The following is a 26,591-nucleotide window of genomic DNA, read 5'->3' on the forward strand; positions in this document are numbered from 1 at the left end:
ACTGAATACAGTTCACCCAAATATGCCTGCACTCTCAATCCTCTGAATGTGCAGCTCAATGCACCAATGACTGAGTAGAGCAGCAAATGGCGTACACAATGCCAAAATGCCCCAAAAATGCCCAAATTTGCTGCACCCAAACTGTGCAAAAAACCTGTATAGTTCTTTGCTAGAAAGTCTGCCTGTATTTGCCTGTAGATTTTCACAGAGAAAATAAAAATGCCCAATATTCAAAACTTGCAATGCTTACCACAGTGTGATGTTAGCAGGTACAAGTTGACTTCAATGCGAATGACTGTTGTACTGTGCATGTACAGTTTACTGTACGGAGCAGACTGCAGGTACAGTTGAAGTACAGTGGATGTACTCTGACGAAGCACTGTATTGAACAATGCGAAGAGGTACTCTGCAGGTCTGGAAGTCGTATTGGGCACAGCAAGTACAGTCGAAGCAGGTACAGTACTGAAAACTGGTACTGAACCGGTACAGAACACCAAATACTGCAGGTCGCCTGTACTGACAGCTGTACGGCTTGTCTGCGCAGGTGTGAACAGAAGCGCTGTCTGTGTACGGAGCAGGCAGTGCTGTACGGTGCTAGGCGAGCAGGTACACGTCAGCTACTGTCGACTGTATGCAGGTACAGTACGGGTACTGAAGGCGGCGCTGACTTGTACTGAAGCAGCAGTAAGGCGCACAGGTGTACGGCGCACAGATGTACGGGCAGCAACAGTAATGTACGGCGCACAGGTGTACGGGCTGTGATGTACGGGTGCTGTACGGGCAGCAGCAACAAAAACTTGGTTGTGTGCGGGCAGGGCAAGGCAAGCCTTCAATGCTCTGATACCAAATGAAGGCAATGAAGTGTTAGGGTTAGGGTTTACAGAAGCTTCAAGCAGGCGTGGAAACCAACAGAGAGAGAGAACACGACTTCAGTCTATTGCTTGATGATCAAAGTGAAGTACAATAGCCACATAATAGTGACCCTAAAGATAAGTGTTCACATGTCCGGCCATAAAATGTGCCAGGTGGACCAAAACACTTATAAACTGCATATAAGTGAAACTGAGCTAAACTGGGGGAAAAAACCTCCACTAACTGAAGTAAAAAGTGCCCCAGTAATCTACTGATGATCACTAGCACTCCTCTGGGTGCATACACAGCATAAAACCCAACAGATGGACTGAGTTAATGCAAGATTTTGATTTTGAAATCCGTTATCGAAAGGAGTCCATGAATAGTGTAGCAGATGCGCTTAGTCAGATTAGAGAGGTGAATACTTTGTCATTCACCGAGATTTCTACTGACTTATTTCAGTCATTGAGAGGCTTTGCAAGACTGATAGTTATTTTGGTCCATATTGACAGAGGATCCAGGACGGGAGCTCATTGACTGACCAAGACTCAGTGATTGAGCAGTCTATCATTCAGACTGCGGAAGGCCAGTGGATGAAACTTTGACCCCTCCAAACTATTGTCCTCATGGGTTATAAAGCTCTGTCCCCTTGGTTTATCAAAAGGACCCTTCAAAATTTGACCCCAGGTGTGAACATATAACAAATGTCCTGCACATTGACCACAATGCCCAATGTTCGGATACGCTTGTACAAATACACAGCGTCGTGACATACCCCCCTCTTGAAAAACGACAAGCGTCCTCGATCGCATCCTGGTGATTAAGCATGATATCAAAGTGGAACCACACTGATAACAAAGGCTGCCCAGTGCCTATACAGCAACATATCAGCCATGTGATCCAAAAGAAAGTGAAAAGTACAATATGGCAAGATCAGCGTCCCAATCTCTCTCAGCCATACATATGTAGCAACATTCACTTCAAACCAATGGTGTAGTAATAGTCCAAGTTGTTTACCGTCGTGAATCATACATAACCACAGCATCCAATGTGACTAGTACACATATATCATAGAAGTTCCATAAGCAGATGTACTGTCAGCTGTTAGTAACTTCAGGTGAGACAAAAGCTGCACCAAGCGACTTGTAGATGACATCCGAGCCTGTCTGTAGTATCAAGGGAGCGGAGGAGCTACCCCCCCCTCTTGAGCATCAAGCAATGCTCCAGACCTATGCTCTGCTGAACCTAAATGAGTCGTAGCAAGAGTCGGCTCCGACTCGAAGGCATCAAGATAAAGCTGCAATACCTGAGGTGAATCTCCTAAGTCACCCTCCTCCATCCACTTCGCATCCATCAGTGAATAGTTCTTGAACTTGACAAGATAGCGATGGGAAACTTTACCTCGTACCTTTCTCCAGTACTTGCTCGAGAATAAGAACCTCATCAAGTTCCTCCACTTCCGGCTGAGCCTCATCTGATACATCCTCAGGCACATCCCCTCGGAAAGGTCTAAGTAGACTCACATGAAATGCATTGTGAATCCTCCAGTGATCTGGTAGCTTCAAACGATAGGCCACCTCACCGATCTTTTCCAATACCTGAAAAGGCCCATAGTAGTGCATGCTCAACTTAGGGAATAAGCGCTCTTTACCCTTCATCTTCTTTCTGGCTAAGCCTCATCTGATACATCCTCAATCACATCCCCTTGGAAAGGTCTAAGTAGACTCACATGAAATGCATTGTGAATCCTCCAGTGATCTGGTAGCTTCAAACGATAGGCCACCTCACCGATCTTTTCCAATACTTGAAAAGGTCCATAGTAGCGCATGCTCAACTTAGGAAATAAGCGCTCTTTACCCTTCATCTTCTTGAGCCTAGCTTTCTCAAAACGCAAAAGAATCTAGTCACCCAATGCAAATTCTAATGCACGCCTGTGACGGTCTGCTGCCTTCATTTGCTTTTGTTGAGTTCTTTGGAGTGCCAACTTAACTCTCCTATAAGCTTCATCCATGTTCTCCACATACTGGTCAGCCTAAAAGATCTTATCCTTTGTGTGCAAAATGAGTGGTAACTTCTTCCCTCCTTCCACAATCTCAAAAGGCACCTTGCCTGTCAAGGTATGAACGGTGTTGTTATAAGCGAACTCCACCAAAGGAAGATACTTTTCCCATTGTTGTTTGTGCTCTAACACTTAGCACTTGAGAAGATCTAACACTATGGAATTTGCCTCTTCCGACTGCCCATCTGTTTGTGGATGAAACGATGATGAAAACTTGAGAGTCATACCCATGTTGTCAAAGAACCCTCTCCAAAATAAACTCGTCATCCGTGGATCATGCTCACTAATGATAGACGAAGGCATTCCATGATACTTGAAGATGTTCGCCATGAACAACTTCACCATGTGATCTATTTTGGTCTTCTTACGCACCGGAATGAAATGAGCCTGCTTACTAAACCTACATATGATAGTCCAGATGCCATCATTCCCCGTTTGTGTCCTTGGAAGATCAAATATAAAATCCATGGCAATGCTCTCCCATGGTCTATCTAGAATAGGTAAAGGTTGAAGTAACCCTGGTGTCTTTTGATGGTCAAACTTCACCTTCTGACATGTGATGCATGCTCTAACAAAAGCATCAACATCCCTCCTCAAGGTCGGCCAATAAAAGAAAGCCTCAACTGCCTTTACCGTGGCCTCAATGCCTCTATGACCTGCATACGGTGGAGCATGACTTTCAATCATAACCTTGAGCTGTAACTACTTGGTAACACAGTCTAACATGCATCAACAAAAAGCCATCCCTGAGAGTATAATGGTCATGCCGCTGACCCTCAAACATCTTTCATCTCATGGCCACAACATTCTTTTTGCCTTCCACATGCACAATCTGAAAGTGATTCACATATACAAAAATTTGGCCCATCTCATATGCTTCTCCGAAAGCTTAATTTGCATGAGAAAATAACGCAAGGTCTGATGATCTATTTGCACAGTGAAATCAGCCCCAAGCAAATAGTGTTTCTATGTAGAAAGAGCATGAATTACAGCCAACATCTCTTTCTCATAGACCTGTAAATGCTTCTCGGCATTATGCAATATACGACTCTCATAGGCTCGCATGTCCTTCCTGCATGAGAACTGCCCAATGTTGTTCCCATATGCATCACACTGGACAACAAAAGCCTTCCAGAGATCCGGTAGTACCAATACGGGATCCGAAGTAAGCTTTTCCTTAAGCTTACGAAAGACTGCAATCTCCTACTCTTCCTCTTCATCATAGTCATAGTCATCCTCTTGATCAGACATCTTGCTGAAATTTTCAGCAACGACTTTCTTCAAGACAACCACGAGCTCACCCCCTTGGGAAATTTGGTGACGGTCCCGGCAATGGAACCTTGAAACCAACCTTTAGTAGAAACCAGAGTGTGGTAGACTAGCAATCACCCAAACACAGTCGTAAATTATCAAATAGGATAAACAAAAGGGAGCTAGAGTGCTCCTACACAAAAACAACGACACCTATTGTCCCAAAGCTTGGCACCCCTTTTAGTATTTCTTTATTCACATTCATGGAAGAGTTCAACTAAATACATCATGGCCATACATGGCTTATACATATGCATGTCCAAACTGCCAGTCCTCTTAGCATAGAGGTTTCACACAGCCCTGTGCCCAAAACACCACACTGTTATTCACCTCTAATTTGCCAAGATAGTACATCCACGAGGCCCTGAATACGCATCCAATTGGCCCATGCACATAGCCAAAAACACAGCCATACATCAGCCCGTAGACTATTCCAAAAACATGCTAGATTTGCTCCTGTTTCTGCCCTAGTAGGCTGCAAATCCCTCCTCTCACAAGGGACCAAGAGTAGCACTCCCGAACAGCCCACGAGCCCGCGAAAGAAGAGCTTTAACCTGTGCGCGTCTGATACCGCCCACAAGCCTTTAAACAGAGAGAGAGAGAGAGAGAGAGAGAGAGAGTAAACAATGGCCGGCTGTCTCTGTCCAGCAACACGTCTCTGCTCCTCCTGCAATCTGCAACCTTCCCACGAGAGAGAGGAGGCAGGAGAAAGGCCCAGCGCTGTCCTGCAGTTCTGTGCCTCAGTAGCCCAGCCTGCCAACCTTCCTAAATCGAAAGAGAGAGAGAGAGACCGTGTGTGCTGCCCAACCAGTACACCAGCCTGTTGCAAAGAGGGAAAAGCCTGTGTATGTGCTGTGTGCTGTAGCACAGCCCGCTTGTCTTCCCACGAGAGCAAGAGAGAGAGAGAGAGAGAGAGAGAGCGAGAGTAATCCAGCCTTGCGCTTTCCGGCAGCCCGCCAGTCCCCTTCCAAAGGAGAGACAGAGGAAAGCGTATTCAGCCCTATGCGTCCTGCTCACTCCTGCAATCCAGCACGCCACCTTTTTCCAAGAGCGAAAAAGCACACCCCCGTATGCTGCAGCCCGACTACTCCAAAATAAAGAGTTCTCCAAAAATAGCATAGGCCCTCCCCAAAAAGGGCCACGACCACCACAAAGGGTACTTTTCTTTTTTAAAGGTTTTAAACCTTTTGTCCCCTCCAAACTATTGTCCCCCATGGGTTATAAACCTTTGTCTCCTTGGGTTATAAAAAGGACCCTTCAAAATTTGACCCCAAGTGTGAACATATAACAAATGTCCTGCACACTGACCACCATGCCCAATGTTCGGATACGCTTGTACAAAACACAGAGTCGTGACATTGGCAAAGCCCATATAGGCAGCACAACTCAACACACTTTGTATCCTGAAAGATATTTCTCTAACGTTCTTCAAAATGGGCCTAAGGATTCCAAAAGACTCTTTCAAACATGTCTTTAGAGGTGATGAGCATGTAGCCGTGTAGATAGATGACTCTCTAGTAGTAGGCCAACATGATGGGAAAATATAGCCTTGTATTGATGTCGAAGACCATCTCATAGCAAAGTTCACATCGCAATCCCATTCCCGAAAGTTAAGGTTATGATGAGCCAAAAGAACCCTATAATGACCACAACTCTTGGATCTCGAGGATGAACCTTCCCCAATTTTCATCTCCTCACGGATGAGAAGCTAAAAATCAAGAAAGTTCTCTCGAACTTCAATGGAGGTCTAAAACTGGTTGTTTCCTTTGCCAAGACCATTCAAGGTCATGGACACCATAACATCATCATCTACCCCTACTCTGGTGATCCAATAGAAGTAAGGGCATCTGCAAGCCCTTTAACCTTCACTGAGTAATCATTTATACTCAACTTTCCTCTGGTCACATTATAAAGCTCTTGCTTTAGCTCCGTCTCTTGAGCTTGGATGTTTGTGCTGTACATGGTTACCAAGGTATCCCAAGCCTCTTTAGGCGTTTGTACATCTTGTATATGCATAATCATAGAAACTATCACATTGACAAACAACCAATACAACACCTTTTTGGCTTTTTCATGCCATGCTTTATATGCCTGCACTTGTTGAGGAATCGAATTTTCTTCAACAGTCTCCGGCTTCTTTTCATCACTTGTGATGAACTCCCGATATTCTTTTCTCATAAGAAAATTGGTCATGTGGGAAGCATGGAAAGTGGTAGCGCATGGCAGGGTCATCCTCCTTGAAGTTGTCAAATTCCTCCCATGACACCACTTGCACTTCATGGGAAAATATATAGAGTTGATGACCTTGTCGACAGCCAGTATAAACCCCCAATATTTGTGCAAGAAAAGTGGCCGCCGCCCCTAGCCTCTTTTGTGATCGGTGTGAGATCTTCGCTTGGCCGCTCAAATCCTCTACTTGCATGATAAGTGTGAAGTCCCCAACAAGCATCTAGCTCACCACCCAACCATATCCCTAGTAGACCATGAGTCCAAGACTAGAGACTGCCATTGCTTATCCCATAAGGTAATGCAATATATATATATATATATACCTAGATGAATCCAGGAACATACCCAAATTCACTTTTTAGGAACGTGCATGTTATATACTCATGGTCGTCATCCCACAAGACTATATAACTATCAACTCCATTATGCATAGTATGGACTAGATACTACGACATCCCCACTAACGTCATCAGTGCCCAATAGTGGGTGTAGAACTCTGTATCAAGATATGCTCTCACACACGCACTCCACACACACACACACACATAAGAGCATATATTCACAAAAAGGCCTTCGTACTGAGTTTCTATCAAACCTCCGGAGATGCAAGGCAGACTCTATCGTAATTATTCAGAGGGTTTGCAGCCACTATCACCATCGCCCTAATCAGAGAAAAGTTGCTGAGAGCCAAGAAGACCGCTAACTACTCCAAGAGAATCGTCACTTCCTTTTTTTCATGTTACGTTGCATGAAAGAAGCAGAGGAACTCACTACAGAATGGCGGATGGTGGATCACCAGCCCCTGGATATCACTGAAACTGTCTTCCCCAGTCTATGACCACCACCATCCAGCACCATACATCTATTGAACACTAAGTAAAGACAGACCACCAATACAATGACAGACCACCATCCAGCACCATACATCTATTGAACACTAAGTAAAGACAGACCACCAATACAATGAAACAAACACCTCAACCTATCCTCAACCCAAAGAGTGCATTGCAGCTTTGTGCCACATAATACATGGTTATGTTAAGAATGTACCCTTTATTTCATGCATCTATTTAAAGTGTCTAGCTACATCACACCACTATCACACAAGCTAGCCTTTTTAGCTAATATCTCTCACTCTTCTCTCTCTCCAGTGTGCCAAACATGCACGTGCACATCTGGCGTCACTCCTTTGAAAAAGCTCTCGATATGCGGCGTAGGCACACCAAATTTATCATTGATTTGAGACGTGATGAAGAGAGAGTGCATCAATCTCACTAACAGAACGCTAGTGGAATTCCTCATTATTTTTTGCAACGAATTAAAACATGAGTGATTTAATCTTCATTTTCGTCAGAGAAATTGCGATGTAAACTTTGATTATTTTGATTGATGAAATAAGTGGTAAAAAAGAGGGACGCTCAAGCACAAGCAGATCTTTCAGATGGACATTACCTCCGATCCACTGGGAACACTTTTGACAAGAATCATCTCCAAAACATCACTCCTTCCAACCCGGCATTCTGAAGAGTCGCATGAATCTCCTGATGGCAAATGGTTACTGCTTTTAAGTAGTGTCATTTGATCAGCCCTGTAACCTGAACTGTCTACTTCTTCCTCCAAACCAACCACACTATCGAGACCCTTCAGCCCTTCGACAGAATCCAAATCAGAATCACTCCATACACTCATGATATGGACATCTTCTGCTCCAGTTTTATGATTGAACCTAAAAAATTGGCCAAGTCAGACAATTAATCTACCAAAGTCATGCTCCTGTTATTGATGGTTATGCTTTATTATACTATAGAGCTAGTCATGCCCTTTTTACAGCTCACAATGTCAAGAGATTTAAGAAGCAAAGGAATACTACGTGCATATAAAATAAATGGTGAATGTAAGGGAAATAATAAAACTGTCCCAAAATTTACCAAGGTTTCTTTCCAACAACACATTGAGAATAATTCAGTTTCCTTATTCTGCAGTTCTCATCAAAAACCAAATAGCTTATTCAACAAAGTCAGGAAAATATTCAGACACATTGACTCCTTCCAAACCTAAAAGAAGTGATTCTAAGAGAAGCCTAAACAAGCCGCTTATAACGGCTAAAGGAGGTTTACATTGTCATGTATGTTGACCAATTTGTCATTGCCATGTACATACTCTCCACAGCATAGACAATACCACAATGATGATTTTGACCAATAGTTTTTCAAGAAAGCAGTAGCAATGTAATTTGACACGGTGTGCTTGCAAGAGATAAAGCTCTCTCTCCTCTCCCAATCGTTTCATCGTATCAAAGCTTGGTCCAGGCTAAGGAGCTCAACAACAAAGCAAAGGAAGCTACAAAGGCAAAGAAAGCAGTACACGAGTAAGATCACCATCATCTCTTTCTCTTCTTGATTTGGTTACGACAATCCTTGGGGAGCTCTGAGAGCTACACGTCTCTGATTGAGGAGCCGTCTTTGAAAGTGTGAAGATACCTGTATGGTGCATAGTAATTTGTACTAAAAAACATTCGGCCAAATTTACATTTCAAGTGCATTTTGACCTCCGTTCTACCATTGCAAGGAGTTTTCGGGCACTTCTGAAAAATTCTAGTTTGAAACTATCTCTATCTGAACTCTGGTTATTGTAGTGCAATGCAGACAGTGATTGCACATATATATTGCTGACTGTGGGTATATGTACATGTACACTAGACACATGTTATGACATACAGATTGTGCAGAAGTAACGCTACAAGAGTTGCAACAGGTATTGTTGTGTTGCAGGTTGCATATTGCAGATTTCTAGTTATTGTTATAAGCAAAGATGTCTTAACAACATCAACCAAATTGTCAGGAAGAAGCTTGTCAAGAATAACTTCCATGCGTGGAAATTAAGAATGACCAATGTTTTGATGGAAAAAGGATTTTGGAACTATATTGAAGGAGACAATGAGCAACCTCCAAAATCACCTCAAGAGAACATTACTTTAGCAAAGGTAAAGGCGTTCAAAGATTGGAACCAGGGTGAAAGGAAAGTCATGTATTGGCTTTCAATCAATGTAACAGACACTATGATAGAGTATATATAGAATGCCAACACTCCACCAGTTGCATGGCAAAACCTAGTAAAGATGTTTCAAACAAACACAAAGGCAACCCCTTCTGCATCTGCGTCCCCCACCCTGAGGCTCCATGGTCACAAGAAACGTTTCGAGGTTTTGAAGGTTTTTTTTCGAAAGGTTTTGTCCATCACTAAAAAAACCCAAGGTTTTTTTGGGATGTTTATTAAAATTATATTTTAAAGAGAGAGAGAGAGAGAGAGAGAGAGAGAGAGAAATGAAATGAAATGAAATGTTATATTAACGTCTTCAAAAGGCCATAATGACCTATGAGACCAAAAAGTTACATCATGGTGGATCTGATACAATGTCTGGATTAAAAAACCAGAAAATGAAAAATAAAGATGATACTACTGGCACCTAGAAAATGAAACTGAAACTGGAAGGTGAACCGTGATGAAAGGGAGGTGGTAGAAGGAGAAGAAGAGGGTAAAGGAGAGGAAGTGAACGCTTTAAGTAGAAGAAGATGGCAAAGGGGAGAAAGTGGGAGAAGGAAGGAAGAAGAAGAAGAGGGAAAGGAAGGAAAGGAGTAGAGGAGGAGATTGTATGAGAAAAAGTGGGGGAAAAGGGAGAAGGTAAAACAAGGAGCAGAAGAGGGTGAAAGGAGAGGAAGTGGAAGAAAAAGAAGAAGGGAGTTAAGGGGAGGAAGTGAAAGAAAAGACAAAGAAACAGAGGTCAAGAGTAGACACGGAGGAAGAGAGGAGATGGAAGCAAAAAAAAAAAACCCAAAAAATGAAAAAAACAAAACTTGAAATTTGGGCAAAACTACCTTACTGCAAAGGTTTTGAGGTTTTTTAAATAGAGGAGAAAGAGAGGAGTTGGAAGGTGATGAGGAAGATATGGACAAAAAACCAAGAAAACCCACCAAAAAAAAAATAGTACTGTTGCTGTTTTGTGTGCATCCAGAGAAGAGAGAAAATAGCCGTTGACTAGCTCAAAAGATGGGAGGAAAACTTTTGTACGGCCAGCGCAAGAAAACCACTCCAAAGTACGATTGTTGTACGGCTAGCGCGCTGAGAGGAGAGAGAGAACAACTACAACCAACCAAGAGGTGTATGCGGATGCTCTCATAAACAGCCCTCCCTTGCTTTTTAATAGAGTCGACCAGCTCGATCTTTACCTGTGCTTTTCCTTATATGCCAAAAGTGACCTGACTGCTAAAAATAATTACTTTTATGCTTTTCCCCAACTTGCTCCCCAAGCTCAAGCTAGGCGCCTCCTTCTATCCACTTGTACATGCCCAAAAATAATAATACTGACTTATAAATCTTATAAGTCACTTTAATGATTAAATTCCCATGTTGCTCATGATGTGTAGTCATCTTTCAGGCCAAATCTTTGCAAGTGAATGCTTCAGTTTTCTTCTATGGAAAATCCCCGTTCTCACATTAGTTATGTTCTCTGTGTGGGCTTGCCCCAAAACATTGATCAAGACTAGTGAAGAGACCAAATGGTGACATCCCCTCCGTCTTATAAAACAGTTTCCGCAACTGTATAAGCTTGATACCACTGGAATACTCTTTAAGTTTAGCAGATGCATTGCCAATAAGTAGCATTTCATAATTCCGAACATCAAATACATAAGTCCAAATCCACAATCCAAAATCAAATACGGGCACAAGAGCCAACTCCATCGAGAAACAAACTTTAGCCATATGCCGAGCCGAGTCAACAACTCTAGTAATAACCAAACAAAGGCACAAGAGCAACCTGTGTCCCAAGTATTAATAAATCGATAAGCAACTTTGAGTACCTGCAAAAAGCAAAATAGGAGGAATACATAGCCACAAAACATCTTGCCATGCCATTGGACTGCATTAGGGAACCACCCAACACATGCCCAAGCCAAACATAGTTCACATGTCCATGTCTTCACAGGTAGTTGCGCTCTGCATTGCGCCCGGTACGAGAGTACAGCTGCTTCACTAGGACAACAACCCTACCATGAAGTCAAATATGCTCGCCAGAGTTTCCCCTTTCCACGAGACTTCACTTACTAGGGTCACCAACCCTTGCATGAGTTCCAATACTCACCAGGGTCACCAACTCTTCCTTGTGCCTAGATACTAACTCACTAGAGTCACAAACTGTCACCATTAGGCCACCCGAATGGTTCACTCTTGCTTTCACACTATGTACATATTGGATTAGTGTCCATGGCTTATGGAATGTGCCTATGCAGTGATTGACACGTGTCATGCTGTATAGTTGGATATGATATTCCGCTGGGACTTGACGTTATCATGCCCGGAATATCTGGAGGACTTGGCTTTCCGCAGGGACTTGTGCCTTTGTGTACATGCCCGGAAACGCCTGGAGGATTGGCTTTCCACTGGGTCTGGTATCGCATATACTTTCCTGGAAACGCCTGGTCTTATATGGTTTCATGAACGGAAATTGCTCATGCAATTGCTGCATTGCATAGCATCTTTATGTGCTTGCCTGCAAATGAAATTGCATGCTGTTTTCATGCCTGCATGACCTATGTGTAGTTCCGGGCTAGGGAACGCCTGCCCGTGAACCGTGCGTGTGAAACTGTCTGCTGACATGGTTGTGGTGAACACGTGGTAGGTATTACCCAATCTAGGCTCAAATAGCCCTTAGGACTTAGCCAATACTGATAAGTGAGTGCGTTCCCACTTCATTAAAGTTTGGGCGTCCAAAAGTCACTTATAAATTATGACCGCTTCCAAGTTCACACTCACTGAAGTCCCGAGGCGGACAAGACTCAATGTCCAGGACCTGATCCTCCCTTTTTACTCATAAATGGGCATCTCCCCGTGTCCCCTCACCTGATTGGACCCCAATTCACTTACTTATTAAGAGAAAATTCGTGGATTGCGGCAAATCGAAGATATCAACACTTCTAAAGCTTCCAACGCGAAGGCTTCCGCTTGCAACAACTTCTATGAAGACTGGTAAGCTAATTGGACAATGTGTTGTCATTACTTATTCAGTAGAAGGGCAGGACTCCTTGTTTAGCCGCCCTGTGTAGTATTTCTCTTGTCCTATGTGCTCTTAAAGATGTTGCTACCTTGCTTGGTAGAACATAGAGCCAATGGTAGAGAATATGGGCACTGAAGTCGGGCCGGACATCAAGGCAGCTCCTTGGTGATCTACATCGACATACCATTGTTTTCTAAATGCTGAATTTCATATGCATTGGCATGGAGGATTTGGCAATGGATGCCCGTGAAGCTATGTACTGAATTTCTCCAATAGTAATACAATTTACTCAAGGGAGGGGTCGGCCGTTCCGGCTCATTGTGTGTCTCTTGTCAATTCAGCAATTTACTTCTTGTATTTGAGCAAGTGTCCTTCAAATCTTAGTGTATTTAAGTGTATTGATTAGTATTGTGTTCAACCAAGTTACATTGGTATCAGAGCATACGGTTCTCTTTCACTTCTATCGTGAGAGACGATCATCGTGAACACTAGCTATCTCTACACTTAAAACATTATGGACAGCCATACAATGAATGTTGGAGATACTAATACAAGAGGCAAGGACAATGAAATGCATGCCTCCAATGCTTTACAGGATGAGCAAACTCATGTGGTGCACAATAGGGAACATGAATATGTGGGACAGCCGTCTCGTGGTAAAGAGAAGATGCAAGAAGAAGAGTCCATAGTCTTGAGGGTTGGACTTACTCGTATGCAGGCTCTTCTCCATGCACAACAACAAGAATTGAATCTCTATTGCCGTGAGGATCCATTGGTACATGATCGTTTGAAGACCACGAAAGCTGAATCTTATATGGATCATGCAATGGCAATGATTGCTCAAGAGTTGCACATGCAACCGAGGGATGCAGCACGTGCATACTTGGCTCGTACCGAGGATGCCTATGCAGAAAAGGCAACCATTCCACATGTCTTGGAATCCCCACTGGTGCCCGAATAAGAACTTATGTCTAAGAGGATAAATCTCCATGCTATGGGAGAGGAACAATCAGTGACTTCACGCCATGCAAGAATACCTCATGTAGCCCGTGAAGGATACAATGTTTATGGCAGTGGTCAAAATGTATGTCAAATGCCATTGCCGGCTAAAAATGTGCATGCACAACACATGCAACATGGGCTACAATTTTCTGTTGGTGCAGGTGTTCCGCGTGTCTCTCATGCCACTCATGCCTTCGAGTGTGCTCGTGAGGGAGAAGTTATGGCTGAAAATATATCAATGCATGTTGAGGGGCCAGCCATGCCCTATGCTTACAGGGCACATGTATCTATGCCTTATGCATCACCTTTTGGTCCTAAAATGATGCCAATCACAGGGGTTGTCCCAATGGATAAACATGGGGGAAAACATGTTGAGATGCACACACATGCATCAAAGGCTCGTGACTTCAAAGCCGGAGACAAATCTGTGAAGTTTGACACATATCATGGGGAATATGATGCATCAAAGGCACTTGCTTTTATTGCCCAGTTTGATATTGCTTTCAGTGATGAGGATTTCACTCAGAAATCCATGATCCGGCATGTAAGCATGTTCATGAAAGGCATTGCTGCCCATTGGTGGATCATGGATTTCACTCAGAAATCCATGAACCGGCATGTAAGCATGTTCATGAAAGGCACTGTTGCCCATTGGTGGCTCACGGAGAAGCTCTCACCAAATCCTGTTAGATCATGGGAAGAGTTCAAGGAGAGGTTCTATGCTCAATTCTTGCCTCCCAATGCATTCTGACACGAGGCAAAAGGTTTTGGATGAGTGCCATGCTCCTCCATATGCTGGTCATAGAGGCATAATGCCTACTACGCACATGATTGAGCGGTATTTCTTTTGGCCAGGTATGCGGAAGGACATAGAGGCACATGTACGTGCATGTATCACCTGTCAAAAGGTCAAATTTGATAGGCAAAAGGCACCAGGTTTGCTTCAGCCATTGCCTATTCCCACGCAGCCATGGGAAAGTATTACAATGGATTTCATTATGGACTTGCCACGTACCCAACAGGGTAATGATGCAATTTGGACAATTGTGGACAGGTTTAGCAAGCAAGCTCATTTCTTGCCGGTCAAAAAGACCATCAAAGCTGAGCATATGGTTAAAATATATCTTGCACAAGTGTTCAAACATCATGGAATGCCGAAGTCCATTGTGGGAGATAGAGATCCCAGGACTACAAGTCTCTTTTGGCGGGCCTTATTTGATAATATGGGCACCAAATTGGACTTCTAATCAGCTTATCACCCTCAAACGGATGGGCAAAGTGAGGCTGCAAATTCAGCTGTGTTGGATCTCTTGAAATGTTATGTGGCAGATCTGAAGTCTTCTTGGGAGAAGTACTTACCGCTTGTGGAATTTGCATACAACAACACAGTGCATGCATCTACGGGAAAGGCCCCGTTTGAGATTGTTTATGGTAAGGTGGTTTTGCCACCCATCCTTCGCACAAAGGATGAGATATTTGCACAGCTGATGAGTATGTAAGAGACTTGGATATTGCTTTTGCTCAGGTGCGGACAGCCATTGCAAGGTCACAAGACAAGCATAAAAAGGCTGCCGACAAGCATAGAAGGCAATTGGATGTTAAAGAGAATGATTGGGTATTGCTGAAATTTGAGAAAGCAAGACTTGCAAAGAGGCCTCGCAAAGAGGGTGCATATCCTAAGCTTGCAACCAGGTACTATGGGCCTTTTCGAGTGATCGAGAAGATCAATGAAGTGGCTTTCAGATTGGCATTACCTAGTCATTGGCACATACACAATGCTTTTCATGTGAGTCTCCTTCGCAAGTATGTAGGGCCGGAGCCCAGTGAAATGGTCATTGAGGATCCACCAGAAGTGGATGAACTTGAGGAGATCTTACAGCCAGAGCAGATTGTGTATCACAAGGAACGCAAGCTTGCTTCTGCAGGCAAAGTTGTGAGGCGTTACCTTGTGAAGTTTAAGAACTATCTTCCCATTGATGCTAAATGGGTAGATGAAGAGTTCTTCAAAGATTGCCCGCATGTGCTTCAGACATATTTGGATGCATTTCCGTTGCGGACAACTGTTTAGAAGTGGGGGGGAATGTCACCATTTGGCCACCCGAATGGTTCACTCTTGCTTTCACACTATGTACATATTGGATTAGTGTCCATGGCTTATGGAATGTACCTATGCATGTGATTGACACGTGTCATGCTTTATAGTTGGATATGATATTCCGCTGGGACTTGACGTTATCATGCCCGGAATATATGGAGGACTTGGCTTTCCGCTGGGACTTGTGCCTTTGTGTACACGCCCGGAAACGCCTGGAGGATTGGCTTTCCACTGGGTCTGGTATCGCATATACTTGCCTGGAAACGCCTGGTCTTATATGGTTTCATGAACGGAAATTGCTCATGCCAATGCTACATTGCATAGCATCTTTATGTGCTTGCCTACAAATGAAATTGCATGCTGTTTTCATGCCTGCATGACCTATGTGTAGTTCCGGGCTAGGGGACGCCCGCCCGTGAACCGTGCGTGTGAAACTGTCTGCTGACATGGTTGTGTGGCATGTGAACACCTGGTAAGTATTACCCAATCTAGGCTCAAATAGCCCTTAGGACTTAGACAATATTTATAAGTGAGTGCGTTCCCACTTTATTAAAGTTTGGGCGTCCAAAAGTCTCTTATAAATTATGATCGCTTCCAAGTTCACACTCACTGAAGTCCCGAGGCAGACAAGACTCAATGTCCAGGACCTGATCCTCCCTTTTTACTCATAAATGGGGATCTCCCCATGTCCCCTCACCTGATTGGACCCCAATTCACTTACTTATTAAGAGAAAATTCGTGTTTTCTCTTCATGAGGATTTTTGGAGGCTGAAAACTCTGTTTTTCCACCATTTCTCTCCATTTCTAAGCTCTCCATAGCCATACCCAACTTGCTAGGGTGTTTTCCAAGCTTCCAAGAGTGTTTCCAAGTGCTAATCACTCTCCTACTCACTTCCAATGACTGAAATTCAGCAAAACAGCTCTCATTTTTGCTGTAATTTCTGGTCTTTTTGCTGAAAACCCTAATTTCAACCTTCCTTTCTCAAGTTGAACCATAGGGGGAAGCTTTCCCAGGGTTCCCTTCATCCTCTTGAAGACTTTTGTCGTGAAGGATTGCGGCAAATCGAAGATATCAACACTTCTAAAGCTTCCAACGCGAAGGCTTCCGCTTGCAACAACTTCTATGAAGACTGGTAAGCTAATTGGACAATGTGTTGTCATTACTTATTCAGTAGAAGGGCAGGACTCCTTGTTTAGCCGCCCTGTGTAGTATTTCTCTTGTCCTATGTGCTCTTGAAAATGTTGCTACCTTGCTTGGTAGAACATAGAGCCAATGGTAGAGAATATGGGCACTGAAGTCGGGCCGAGCATATCAAGGCAGCTCCTTGGTGATCTACATCGACATACCATTGTTTTCTAAATGCCAAATTTCATATGCATTGGCATGGAGGATTTGGCAATGGATGCCCGTGAAGCTATGTATTGAATTTCTCCAATAGTAATACAATTTACTCAAGGGACGGGTCGGCCGTTCCGGCTCATTGTGTGTCTCTTGTCAATTCAGCAATTTACTTCTTGTATTTGAGCAAGTGTTCTTCAAATCTTAGTGTATTTAAGATTATTGATTAGTATTGTGTTCAACCAAGTTACACAAACTCTTACATGTCACCAACCCTTAGTCACTCACTAGGGTCACCAACCCTTCCATGAGTTCAGATAGTGAGTAATCAGAGTCACCAACTCTTCTCACTCATTAGAATCACTACTCACAGGACAGAGTCACCAACTCTTGCATGAGTTTAGATACTCACTCACTAGAGTCACCAACTCTTCCATGAGTGAATCCACCATGCTACTGGATGTATATCATAAGAGAAGAATGAATCACAAGCATAGAGATCTTGGTTCTCCATAAGCATGTCTGATACATATAGTTTTACAGGCATTTCGGCCAATGATAGAAATCCATAGAAAAATCCTCCATCCATGAGATATCCATGAATTCCATAAATCCAATGCATCCCAAAAAAAAACAGGGAGCGAGAAACTTGATTCGAGAACCGACGCCAATATAATTGTCATGTGTATGCACAGTCATAATGACAAAGGCGACATAGGAATCCATTAAATTCTCATTGCAGATAGATGAATCCGAGTTGTAATGACTCTATATCGCATAGAATCATGAATTAGTTTAGTGTCTTTGCGGCCAAAAGAAAGAGATAGATATCTGAATTGCTCAAAGTATCTATCCTGCAACAAATACCAACAAGCAGAGTATTCTTCTTGCACGTACATGCAAGAGCAAAGACATATATTGAACCGACAAAAGACCGAATATATTTACTTGGAAAGAACTGCATATACATAAGCCAAAAATACTTAGCTGATGAAAGGATACTGGCAAAAGTACACAACCGAGGTGAATACAAAATAGCATCCTTTTTTTTAACAAAAACATATGCCTTCACAAGGAGGCTGAAGTCCATCATCAAGGAATCTATATCTCAAGTGAAGCCTCCGCATCATCATGATATGTGATCTTCGATTGAGGGCAAAAAAACTATCATATGAACTACTACTCCACAATCCTTACACAGGCTACCATGCATACTGTTTTTCACTCTAGCCTGGGGCTTCCTACCAAGAGCTATTCTTTCCTCGAACCCAGGAGGAAGAGAAGGAGCTGTGTGAGGTAGCTAGGTGCCTCTTTCTGTCCACTTGTACATGCCCAAAAATAATAATATGTCCACCCAGCTTTAATGATGTGTGAACACACTGAGTTATAAACCTTATAAGTCACTTTAATGATTAAATTCCCATGTTGCTCCTGCGTTTAGGCATCTTTTAGGCCAATCTTTACCAGTGAATGCTTCAATTTTCTTCTATTTTGTGTATGGGCTTGCCCCAAAACACTGATCAAGACTGGTGAAGGGACCAAATGGTGACAACCCTTGGCTCGGGGGAGATTCCTAAGGCAGCCTACAGATGGGAGGTGAGTTTGCTTGCACCCTTCTATATATTCTAACCTTGTGTGTTTAGCTTGTGCATCAGGTGGTTCTATGGGGGCTTTAGGATTGGTATCAGAGCAAGTCTGATCATGAAAGCAAAGAAGTCCATAAGATTTGCATGTCTAGCATGTGCTGTAACTAGTCAGTCACCTTGTCCAAGTGAACCTGCTCCTCACTGGAGACCAACCACAATCGAAAAACAAATGCACAAACTTTGATCACTTAACCTTAATAAATAATGAACAACATAGCATCCACAAATCTGAAAATGACAATGCACAACTTTACACCACCACTGAGGTCGGAAAGGGCCGACCTCGCCCCCCCTCAATACAATATGTATTTCTTGGAGTATTTACAAATGAGTCAAATACTCTAGATGTTATCGGGTGACAAAACCATTTGTTGATGAAGGCCATGTCACAGGCAATCTCCCACCTTCACTGGGCTAGGAACCCACACTACACTGGTCTTTCGGGACCGTGCAGCAATAGGCATGCCCGTACTAACACCTGGTATGGTGATTCACCGCGGAGGGAGGAAAACTTGGTACTCGCAACGAAGAACTTTGCTCCCAAATTCCCAAGCCTACTGACCTTCACTAGCTCTTAAAGCTTGAGAGCACGGTCAAGGCAAGCCCAGGGAAATAGGATCTCACAAAATCCCAAAAGAAAGAGAGAGAAGAAACATTTGCAATACAAATTCTCCAAAACAAAATAGATAGATTTGATTTGCACCAAAATCTTGCTAAACAAGAGAGGAGAAAACCTGGATTTTACAACATGAATGAACCATTTGCCATTTCCATGTGGAGCTAAGCAGTTCCACCAACTTGCTGATTTGAAATCAAGTATAGCTGTCTAGGTACATGTACGGGAGGTACAAAACTGCTACGGACAAGTATTTACTATGCAGGCAAAGCAATATTCCAGTTGCAATTGGCAGGTACAGGCTGTGCAGAACAGTATGGAGCAGGTACCAGCAGTGATTAGGGCCTGTACAACAGGTTAAGGGGCTGTACTGGCTGAAGTACGAAATCCAGTACAAGTTGTTGCCCACGATTCTACGCGTGCTAGTCCTCGGAGAGAGAAAGAGGGCAGTCGGGTTTTACTACAGCACATCGAAAGAGAGAGAGAGGGCTCTGAGCGAAGATAGCTACCACCTTTCCTCTATTTGATTTTCCATACGTGACCTCCCCCAACTTCCTTGCTTGTAATTCATTTGCATGGCAAGTTTGTTATAGGCTTTGTTTACACTAAACTTTCCACAAGTGGACTTTGGGCACCCACACTTATTATTGCCCATTGCCCGTGGTTTAATGAATGTGAACTCATAACCTTATAAACACAAAGGTTAACATGAGTTAAAAATATAACCTAGAAAATCGGTTAAAAAGAATACTTGCCACCTGTTCACATGTCACACGAACGTGTCGGTTGACAGGCACACCCACGGTACACTTGGAGGCATCCCCGTCCAGTGCACTGGCACGACATAGTAGGCAGTCACAAGAAATACAAGTCACGCGAAAACAAATCCAGCATACAAATATGGATGCACGTGCACATGTAATGGGTAAAGTCACCCTTTCATGAAACTTGTACAAGACATTCTTGTCGGGCACAAATCAGCCGCGACAGAATGTGAAAACCCTCACCTTCCTATGGAGTGACAGTCCCATAGGGAAGATGCGATACAAACACGAGTCCTTCCATGGAGTGACAATCCCATGGACAAGACACCGTCCTGGCCATACACGGGTGGCACAATATAGGCTCCCATCCATACGGCATGATCATGGTCACACACGAGTGGCACGGAATTGGTTCCCGTCTATGTGACACAAAGTGACTGGCCCTTACACATGAGACACCAGCCTGAACTCATGTGAACATGGCACAAATCTAGCCGCTCTATGGAGTGACAATCCCATAGAAGTGGCACCAGAAATGGAGATGGACCAAATGGGCGGCCAACTAGTGACACCAAGTATTTGCAAATCTGAAAAGTGTTATGTTATTAGGATTGCATGAAGAAATTTGTGGATCTGTGTAAAGAGAGAGGGAGGGAGAAAGATATGCGCATAAGAGATTGAGAGGTGTGCTGTTTCAGAACCCCGAAACCCTAAAACGCAGGAAACCCTAAAACGCAAGAAACCCTAAATCCCTTTGGTCGGTGCTAGGTTGTATTTCACCTATGTGTTGTATCGACTATCTTTTGACTGTATTGTAGTGTGTGCTGGGTAGCTAGTTTACAGGGATGTACAGTGAATTAGCCCCTACTCCAAATTGCAGGTGAGGAGGAGGAAAGAACACTTTTTTCACACCACACTTTTGCAAGCGAGAAGGAAGAGAGAACACGGGAGGTTGTAGACTCCTGGCTCAACCGATAGAATGTGCACTTCGAGTTTCAACCTTTTCCAAATGCCCGAAAGATCCAAACGGTGAGGGGTCTCTTGCAAGGGAAGGCTCTTACTTGGTGGAGAGAACTCAAGGATAAACCCAATACTTGCGCAGATTTTGAGGCGCAATTTCGTGATGAGTTCCTCCAAGTACAGGATGAGTTTGATGTTGTGTCACCATTTGGCCACCCAAATGATCCACCTGTGCTTTCTCATTATGTATACACATTGGACTGGCGTCCATGGCAGTTGCATATGTCGAGGATTGATGCCACTCATGTAAAACTGTGGACTTGGCTTTCCATTTGACTGATGCCTTTGGGTACATGCTCCGAAATGCTTGGAAGATTGGTGTTCCATTGGATCTGGTACCTCATGTACTTGCCTGGAACACGCCTATGTTGGTATAGTCTCATAAACGAGGATTGTCCATACCAATGCTACATTGCATAGCTTCTTTATGAGGTTTCAACACTCCAAACGCTTCCATCACAATGACTTCTGCTCTCATCGACTCTACTTGCTGGTTGTACTTCTATATTATATGGATGTGGCACACATGCAAGGGTTGACTTGCATTTTGTGGTTACCACACTTTTGGCTCTCTCTCTCTCTCTCTCTCTCTCTCTCTCTCTCTCTCTCTCTCTCTCTCTCTCTCTCTCTCTCATTTCTGTGTGTGAGCTTCTCCATCCTGCACCTAACCCTAATGTGCAGCTTTGTGTGTGTGAGTGTGAGTCCAACACCAACAATTGGTATCAGAGCTGGGAGCTGCCTGTGGATTTCTGCCCCATAAAATTCTGCAACAAACTGTGATTTTCCGTCGCCGGATCTGTCGCCTGCAGAATTCCGTCGACACCGTCCGCTGCCTGCATTCCGGCACTCGGCCCAGTTCGCCAACTCCACCCAGCCTTGCCGTCGGCGTTACTACGCAGGCGACCATCTCCGCCCAGCCCAGCCGGTTGCCAGGCCGCTGCTGGTGGACCGGCAGCACTAGTGGGGAGCGAACCACTACCGCTCAGCCCGACCTCCCGTGCCAGGCTCCTCCACCAGGCGGCGCTACTGCGCAGACCTTTGCCGCTGCCCAGTGCCTTCGGCGGCGCAGCTACGACCACCGCCGCCACCGCCCCTCTCGGCCAGCACCTCCGCTGGCATCAGGGCCGCTGCCGCCGCCCAGAGCCTCCATCCGTCACTGCGTCGTCTGCTGGAACCAGCCCAAAGCCTCTCCTTCGTCAGTCGCAGCTCAACGCCCAGCGCCTCCATCCATCGATTCACCTGCCAAGCAACACCCCTGGCTGCCACCTGCCTTACACGTCTGTGCCATCCGTACTACATGTACTTTTTGACAGAATTTTATTCACATGAAAATACAATTTTTGCAGCCACTTCAGTGCAGGTCAGATTCAAAGAAAAGTTGCAGGTGGTACAGGGTTCAGGCAATTTGGGGGATTTCTCAATTTGAGGCCAAATTGGACAAATTGGACATGCTGCTTTGCTTAGAATTTGGGGGTTTTCCAAATTGAGGTCAAAATCAACAAATTGAGCCTCTTTCAGCTGCAGCAATTTGGGGCTTTGTGAAAATTGGTCAATTAGCTGCAAATTGAAGCGATTGGAGTGCATAAAAATTGGGGTTTTTCAGATTGGAGCATATAATTGGGCATTCCAGCTGTGATTTGTCGCCTATGTATACACATTGTGTGTAATTGGACAATTTGGTGCAAGTTTACACTTGCTTCAGTTTGCAGGCAAACATTTGCATAGGCCTGGCAGTGCACATTGGTGTTTGGTTTGCTTGCAGGTATATTTTGTTGACATGGCTCAAAATGCTACAGATGTATTTATGTGCTCACCCAAGAGGACAAGTTGGATGGATCTAATTACTCCCTCTGGAGTTTCATGATCCGTAATTTGTTGGTAGCCAAAGGGCTTTGGGGCATCGTGTGTGGTGATGACACACGCCCAAGTGCTCCAAGAGCTCCTGAAGTAGAACCTGCTCCCACACAAGAGCAGAAGAGATGGGACTCTAGGGATGCACAGGCCATGTCATTGATAGCCCTTTCAGTGAAAAGGACTATTATTCCGTACATTCGTTCTTGCAAGACATTGAAGCTTGCATGGGACACATTGGAAGCAATGTATTAGGTATGCAACGAGGCAAGAGTTGCCTACTTGAAGAGGCAATTGGATCTTCTTTCTATGGATGAGGGTGACTCCATGGCAGATCATCTCACCAAAGTCAAAGATTTGCAGGAACAATTGCTCAACATTGATGAGGTTATCCCAGACAGACAGCTGGTCACCAACACTCTTCATTCTTTACCACCTTCCTACTTGGGCTCACACCTCTCTCAACCTCTCAATGAGAGGAGGTGGTGATCCCGTCACTTTTGAAGAGCTGGTGGGTTTACTCTTGCAAGAAGAGCAAACAAGAGCAAACTTATCAAGCAATCGTGGTGGAGACAAGGCATTTACAGGCAAGGATAAGGGTAAAGCAAAGAGCTTTAAGCATGGGGGACAACAATCTAGCAAGGCTAGTCGATGGACAACCCTCTTCTGGTGGTGAAAAGTCTGACAAAGGGGATGCAAACAAGCTATCATGTGCACAGTGTGTATCTACCGTGTGCTATACGCATGCAAGACTAGTTTCGAGGCTTGTAGAAGCTTGGAACTAGGCAGGCTGACTGACGAGCTGAGTTAGGGAAGTATGGACGAGCGGGCACCCAAGTATGGACGGGCGGGCGGCCAAGTGTGGACGCCCCATGACCGGCCAAGAGCCTATAAAAGGGTGGCCAAGGTTAGTTATTGATTATAGAGAGTCTCGCGAGTTTGTGAGAGCTCTATGGTCTTGGAGCCTGGATCTAGTGCAGACGTGCACCTGCTTTGTGCAGCCGAGGTCGGCAGCAATCTCGAGGCCCGCGAGGGCAGCTTTGTGGCGGTATGGGACGTCGCCAGGAGAGTGGTCGGTACGTCATCCTAGTTAGCTCAGCTCGTGGCTCGGTGGGGACAGCCAAGACTGTGGGCTCGCCCACGGCTGTCATGGTTGGGAGGTGAGTCAGGCTTGCACCCCCTTGCTTGTTTGTTTGTTCGTTTGTTTGCAGGATTCGAGTTTCGAACCAAGATCGATCACGAGGGGATCCGTGGGGATTTGACAGTGGTATCAGAGCACACCTCGTGAACGAGCAAGTCGGTAGGTAGAGAAGAAGAGGTCGAAGAACGGTATGTGTTAAAAAAGCTTGCTGTTTTTTCTGTGCATACTGCAGTTTTCAGATTTAGTATGTGTTTTTTCTTCATCAAAGACACCCATGTTGATGGGAGATGGTAGTGTAGTAAAGGTTGATTGCTTTGCAAAGAAAAGGAGTTGTGTTTGTGCAGTCGCATGAGAGAAAACAAGAAAAAAGCACCCCCCAAAAAAAAGCAAGTTGCTTTTCGTTGTTTTTTGGCGCATGAGAGAGAGAGCGAGAGAAGAGCTGGCGAGTGGGTTTGTTCGCCGAGATTTGTTGACGTGGCAAGCGGGCTGGTACGTTGCAGGCGGGCGGGTGCGTCACCAGGCGGACTAGACCTGTAGGCAGTCGGGCGGCCAAGCCTGCCAAGCCAGGCGGCTTGCGCAGCCACCCCAGGCCGGCCAGGCTTGCGTAGCCAGGCAGCCAGGCCTACGTAGCCTAGCGCACCGGCCAAGCCAGGCCACGCACAGCAGCAAGCGCCTAGGCCATGCTTACATGGGCTGTCGCAGGCGCAGGCGTAGGTTGGCGCAAGAAAGCACAGACCTCAGCAGTCAGCGATGGCAACCAGCCAGCCGTCGGGCTAATCCAAGAGGGAAGCGGGGAAAAAAAAACACAAGGAAAGCATTCGGTTTTTTTTAGTGCTTTCGTTTTTTGTTTTTTTTTTTGGAGTTTAAAATTTTTAAATTTTAAAAGAACCCTCCAAGGTTTCAAAGGTTTCAAGATGTTTATTTTTTTTTAAGACAATAGAATATATACAATTGATTTTGGAAATATAATGAATTCTTCTTTGTATACCGCTTTCCATTGTGTATTGATTCCACTTTCTTCTTTTCTCATCCCTTCCATGGATGTGAATGAATTAAGTGTGTTTGAAAGCAAAGAATTACAGAAGATACTTGATTCGTTTCAAGACGTATTTCCTAAGGAACTGCCATCGGGTTTACCACCTGAACGGGCAGTAGATCATCATATTGACTTGATCCCTGGTGCTCATCCTGTCAGTATTCCACCTTATCAGATGAGCCAAGCTGAGGAAGATGAGTTGGCTAAACAACTCGAAGATTATTTGAGGATGGGCCAGATCCGTCCAAGTAAATCACCTTGGGGTGCACCTGTGTTGCTTAGGAGAAAGAAGGACAATACTTGGAGAATATGTATAGATTACAAGAGATTGAACAAGCTGACCATTAAGAACCGTTATCCTCTCCCTAGATCAGATGACCTGATTGACCGATTAGCAGGAGCGAAATATTTCACGAAGATAGATTTACGTACTGGCTATCACCAGATACGTATTCATGAAAGGCATGTCGAAAGAACCGCCTTTCGGACTAGGTATGGCCATTACGAGGTTCTCGTATTACCTTTTGGGTTAACCAATGCTCCAGCCACTTTCCAGCAAATGATGAACGATCTTTTTCGTGAACATTTGGAAAAATTTGTGGTGGTGTTCTTGGACGATATTTTGATATATAGCCGTACTCTTGAGGATCATGTCAGACACCTCACGATTGTCTTATCTATTTTGAGACAGAATCAACTATATGCTAAGTTAAGTAAATGTGAGTTCTTTATGACCGACATCATTTACTTGGGACTTATGTTACAAGAAACGGCGTTTCCGCCCTCTGGAAACGGTTCGGCCGTTTCCGGAAACGGCAGACCGGCAGAAACGCCGTTTCGATATATTTTTTTTTGGCAGGTTAAACGGGGGGGGGGGGGGGGGGGGCGCATGCGATTTTTACATTTCGCTCCTCCTTTCCTGCGATTCTGCGAACGCTGCGCCTATCACCACAAGGGCCCAAGGCTCAAGGCCAAGGCTCAAGGCCAAGGCCCTAAGGCTCAAGCCTTTGCCCCCACAAGGCCCCAAGGCCTGTACTCTGCAGTAGCCTGCTCTCCAGTCTCACAGGTGGCTGCCGGGCAGCCCATTCTTCAAGGCTTCAAGGCTCAAGCCCAAGCCTCCAAGGGCAAGTGTTCTCAAGGGCAAGTGCTTTCAAGTCTCACTATGCCTACAGATCCCTATGGGCAGTATGCAACAAAAGATGATGGATATGTCGGAGGTGGGGGTTCCCGCAAGTGGAAATGTAATTTTTGTGGATATGAAAAAACAGGTTCAGTGACCCGGGTAAAAGACCTCTGACTCCCAAGTTTGATGATCATTGCTGATATGTATGATGTATTATGATCACAATTTGCAGCTCGCTATGTATGCTTCAGCCTTCAGCCTTAAGTTTTTTATGGTTCACATGAATTTGCCGCGACATCATACATGTCCATTATCTACATTCTGTTAAGTGTTATGATTCTAATGTCCACTTGAGTCTTTGATGTGTCTTGTCTGAGGTCTCTATGCATGTTTTTTGCATCTCTTGACATAAGTTTATTTAATAGGATGTCTCTATGCATGTTTTTTACATGTCT

General features: G+C 44.5%; 1 protein-coding gene across 2 annotated transcripts in view; it reads right to left on the reverse strand.

The window, feature by feature from the left end:
* LOC147611833 (SET domain-containing protein) overlaps positions 1 to 26,591 on the reverse strand; it is a 66,865-nt gene that overhangs the window by 20,485 nt on the left and 19,789 nt on the right. For both annotated transcript variants that reach the window (XM_086783680.1, XM_086783679.1), the window contains exon 4: positions 7,904 to 8,177. In XM_086783680.1, coding sequence (XP_086639806.1) covers positions 7,904 to 8,177 — 274 coding nt within the window. The remainder of the gene's footprint in view (positions 1 to 7,903; positions 8,178 to 26,591) is intronic.

The sequence above is a fragment of the Cibotium barometz genome, chromosome 46, assembly GCF_041138505.1.
Source record: "Cibotium barometz isolate CiBa-2024 chromosome 46, ASM4113850v1, whole genome shotgun sequence".
Lineage (NCBI taxonomy): Eukaryota > Viridiplantae > Streptophyta > Polypodiopsida > Cyatheales > Cibotiaceae > Cibotium > Cibotium barometz.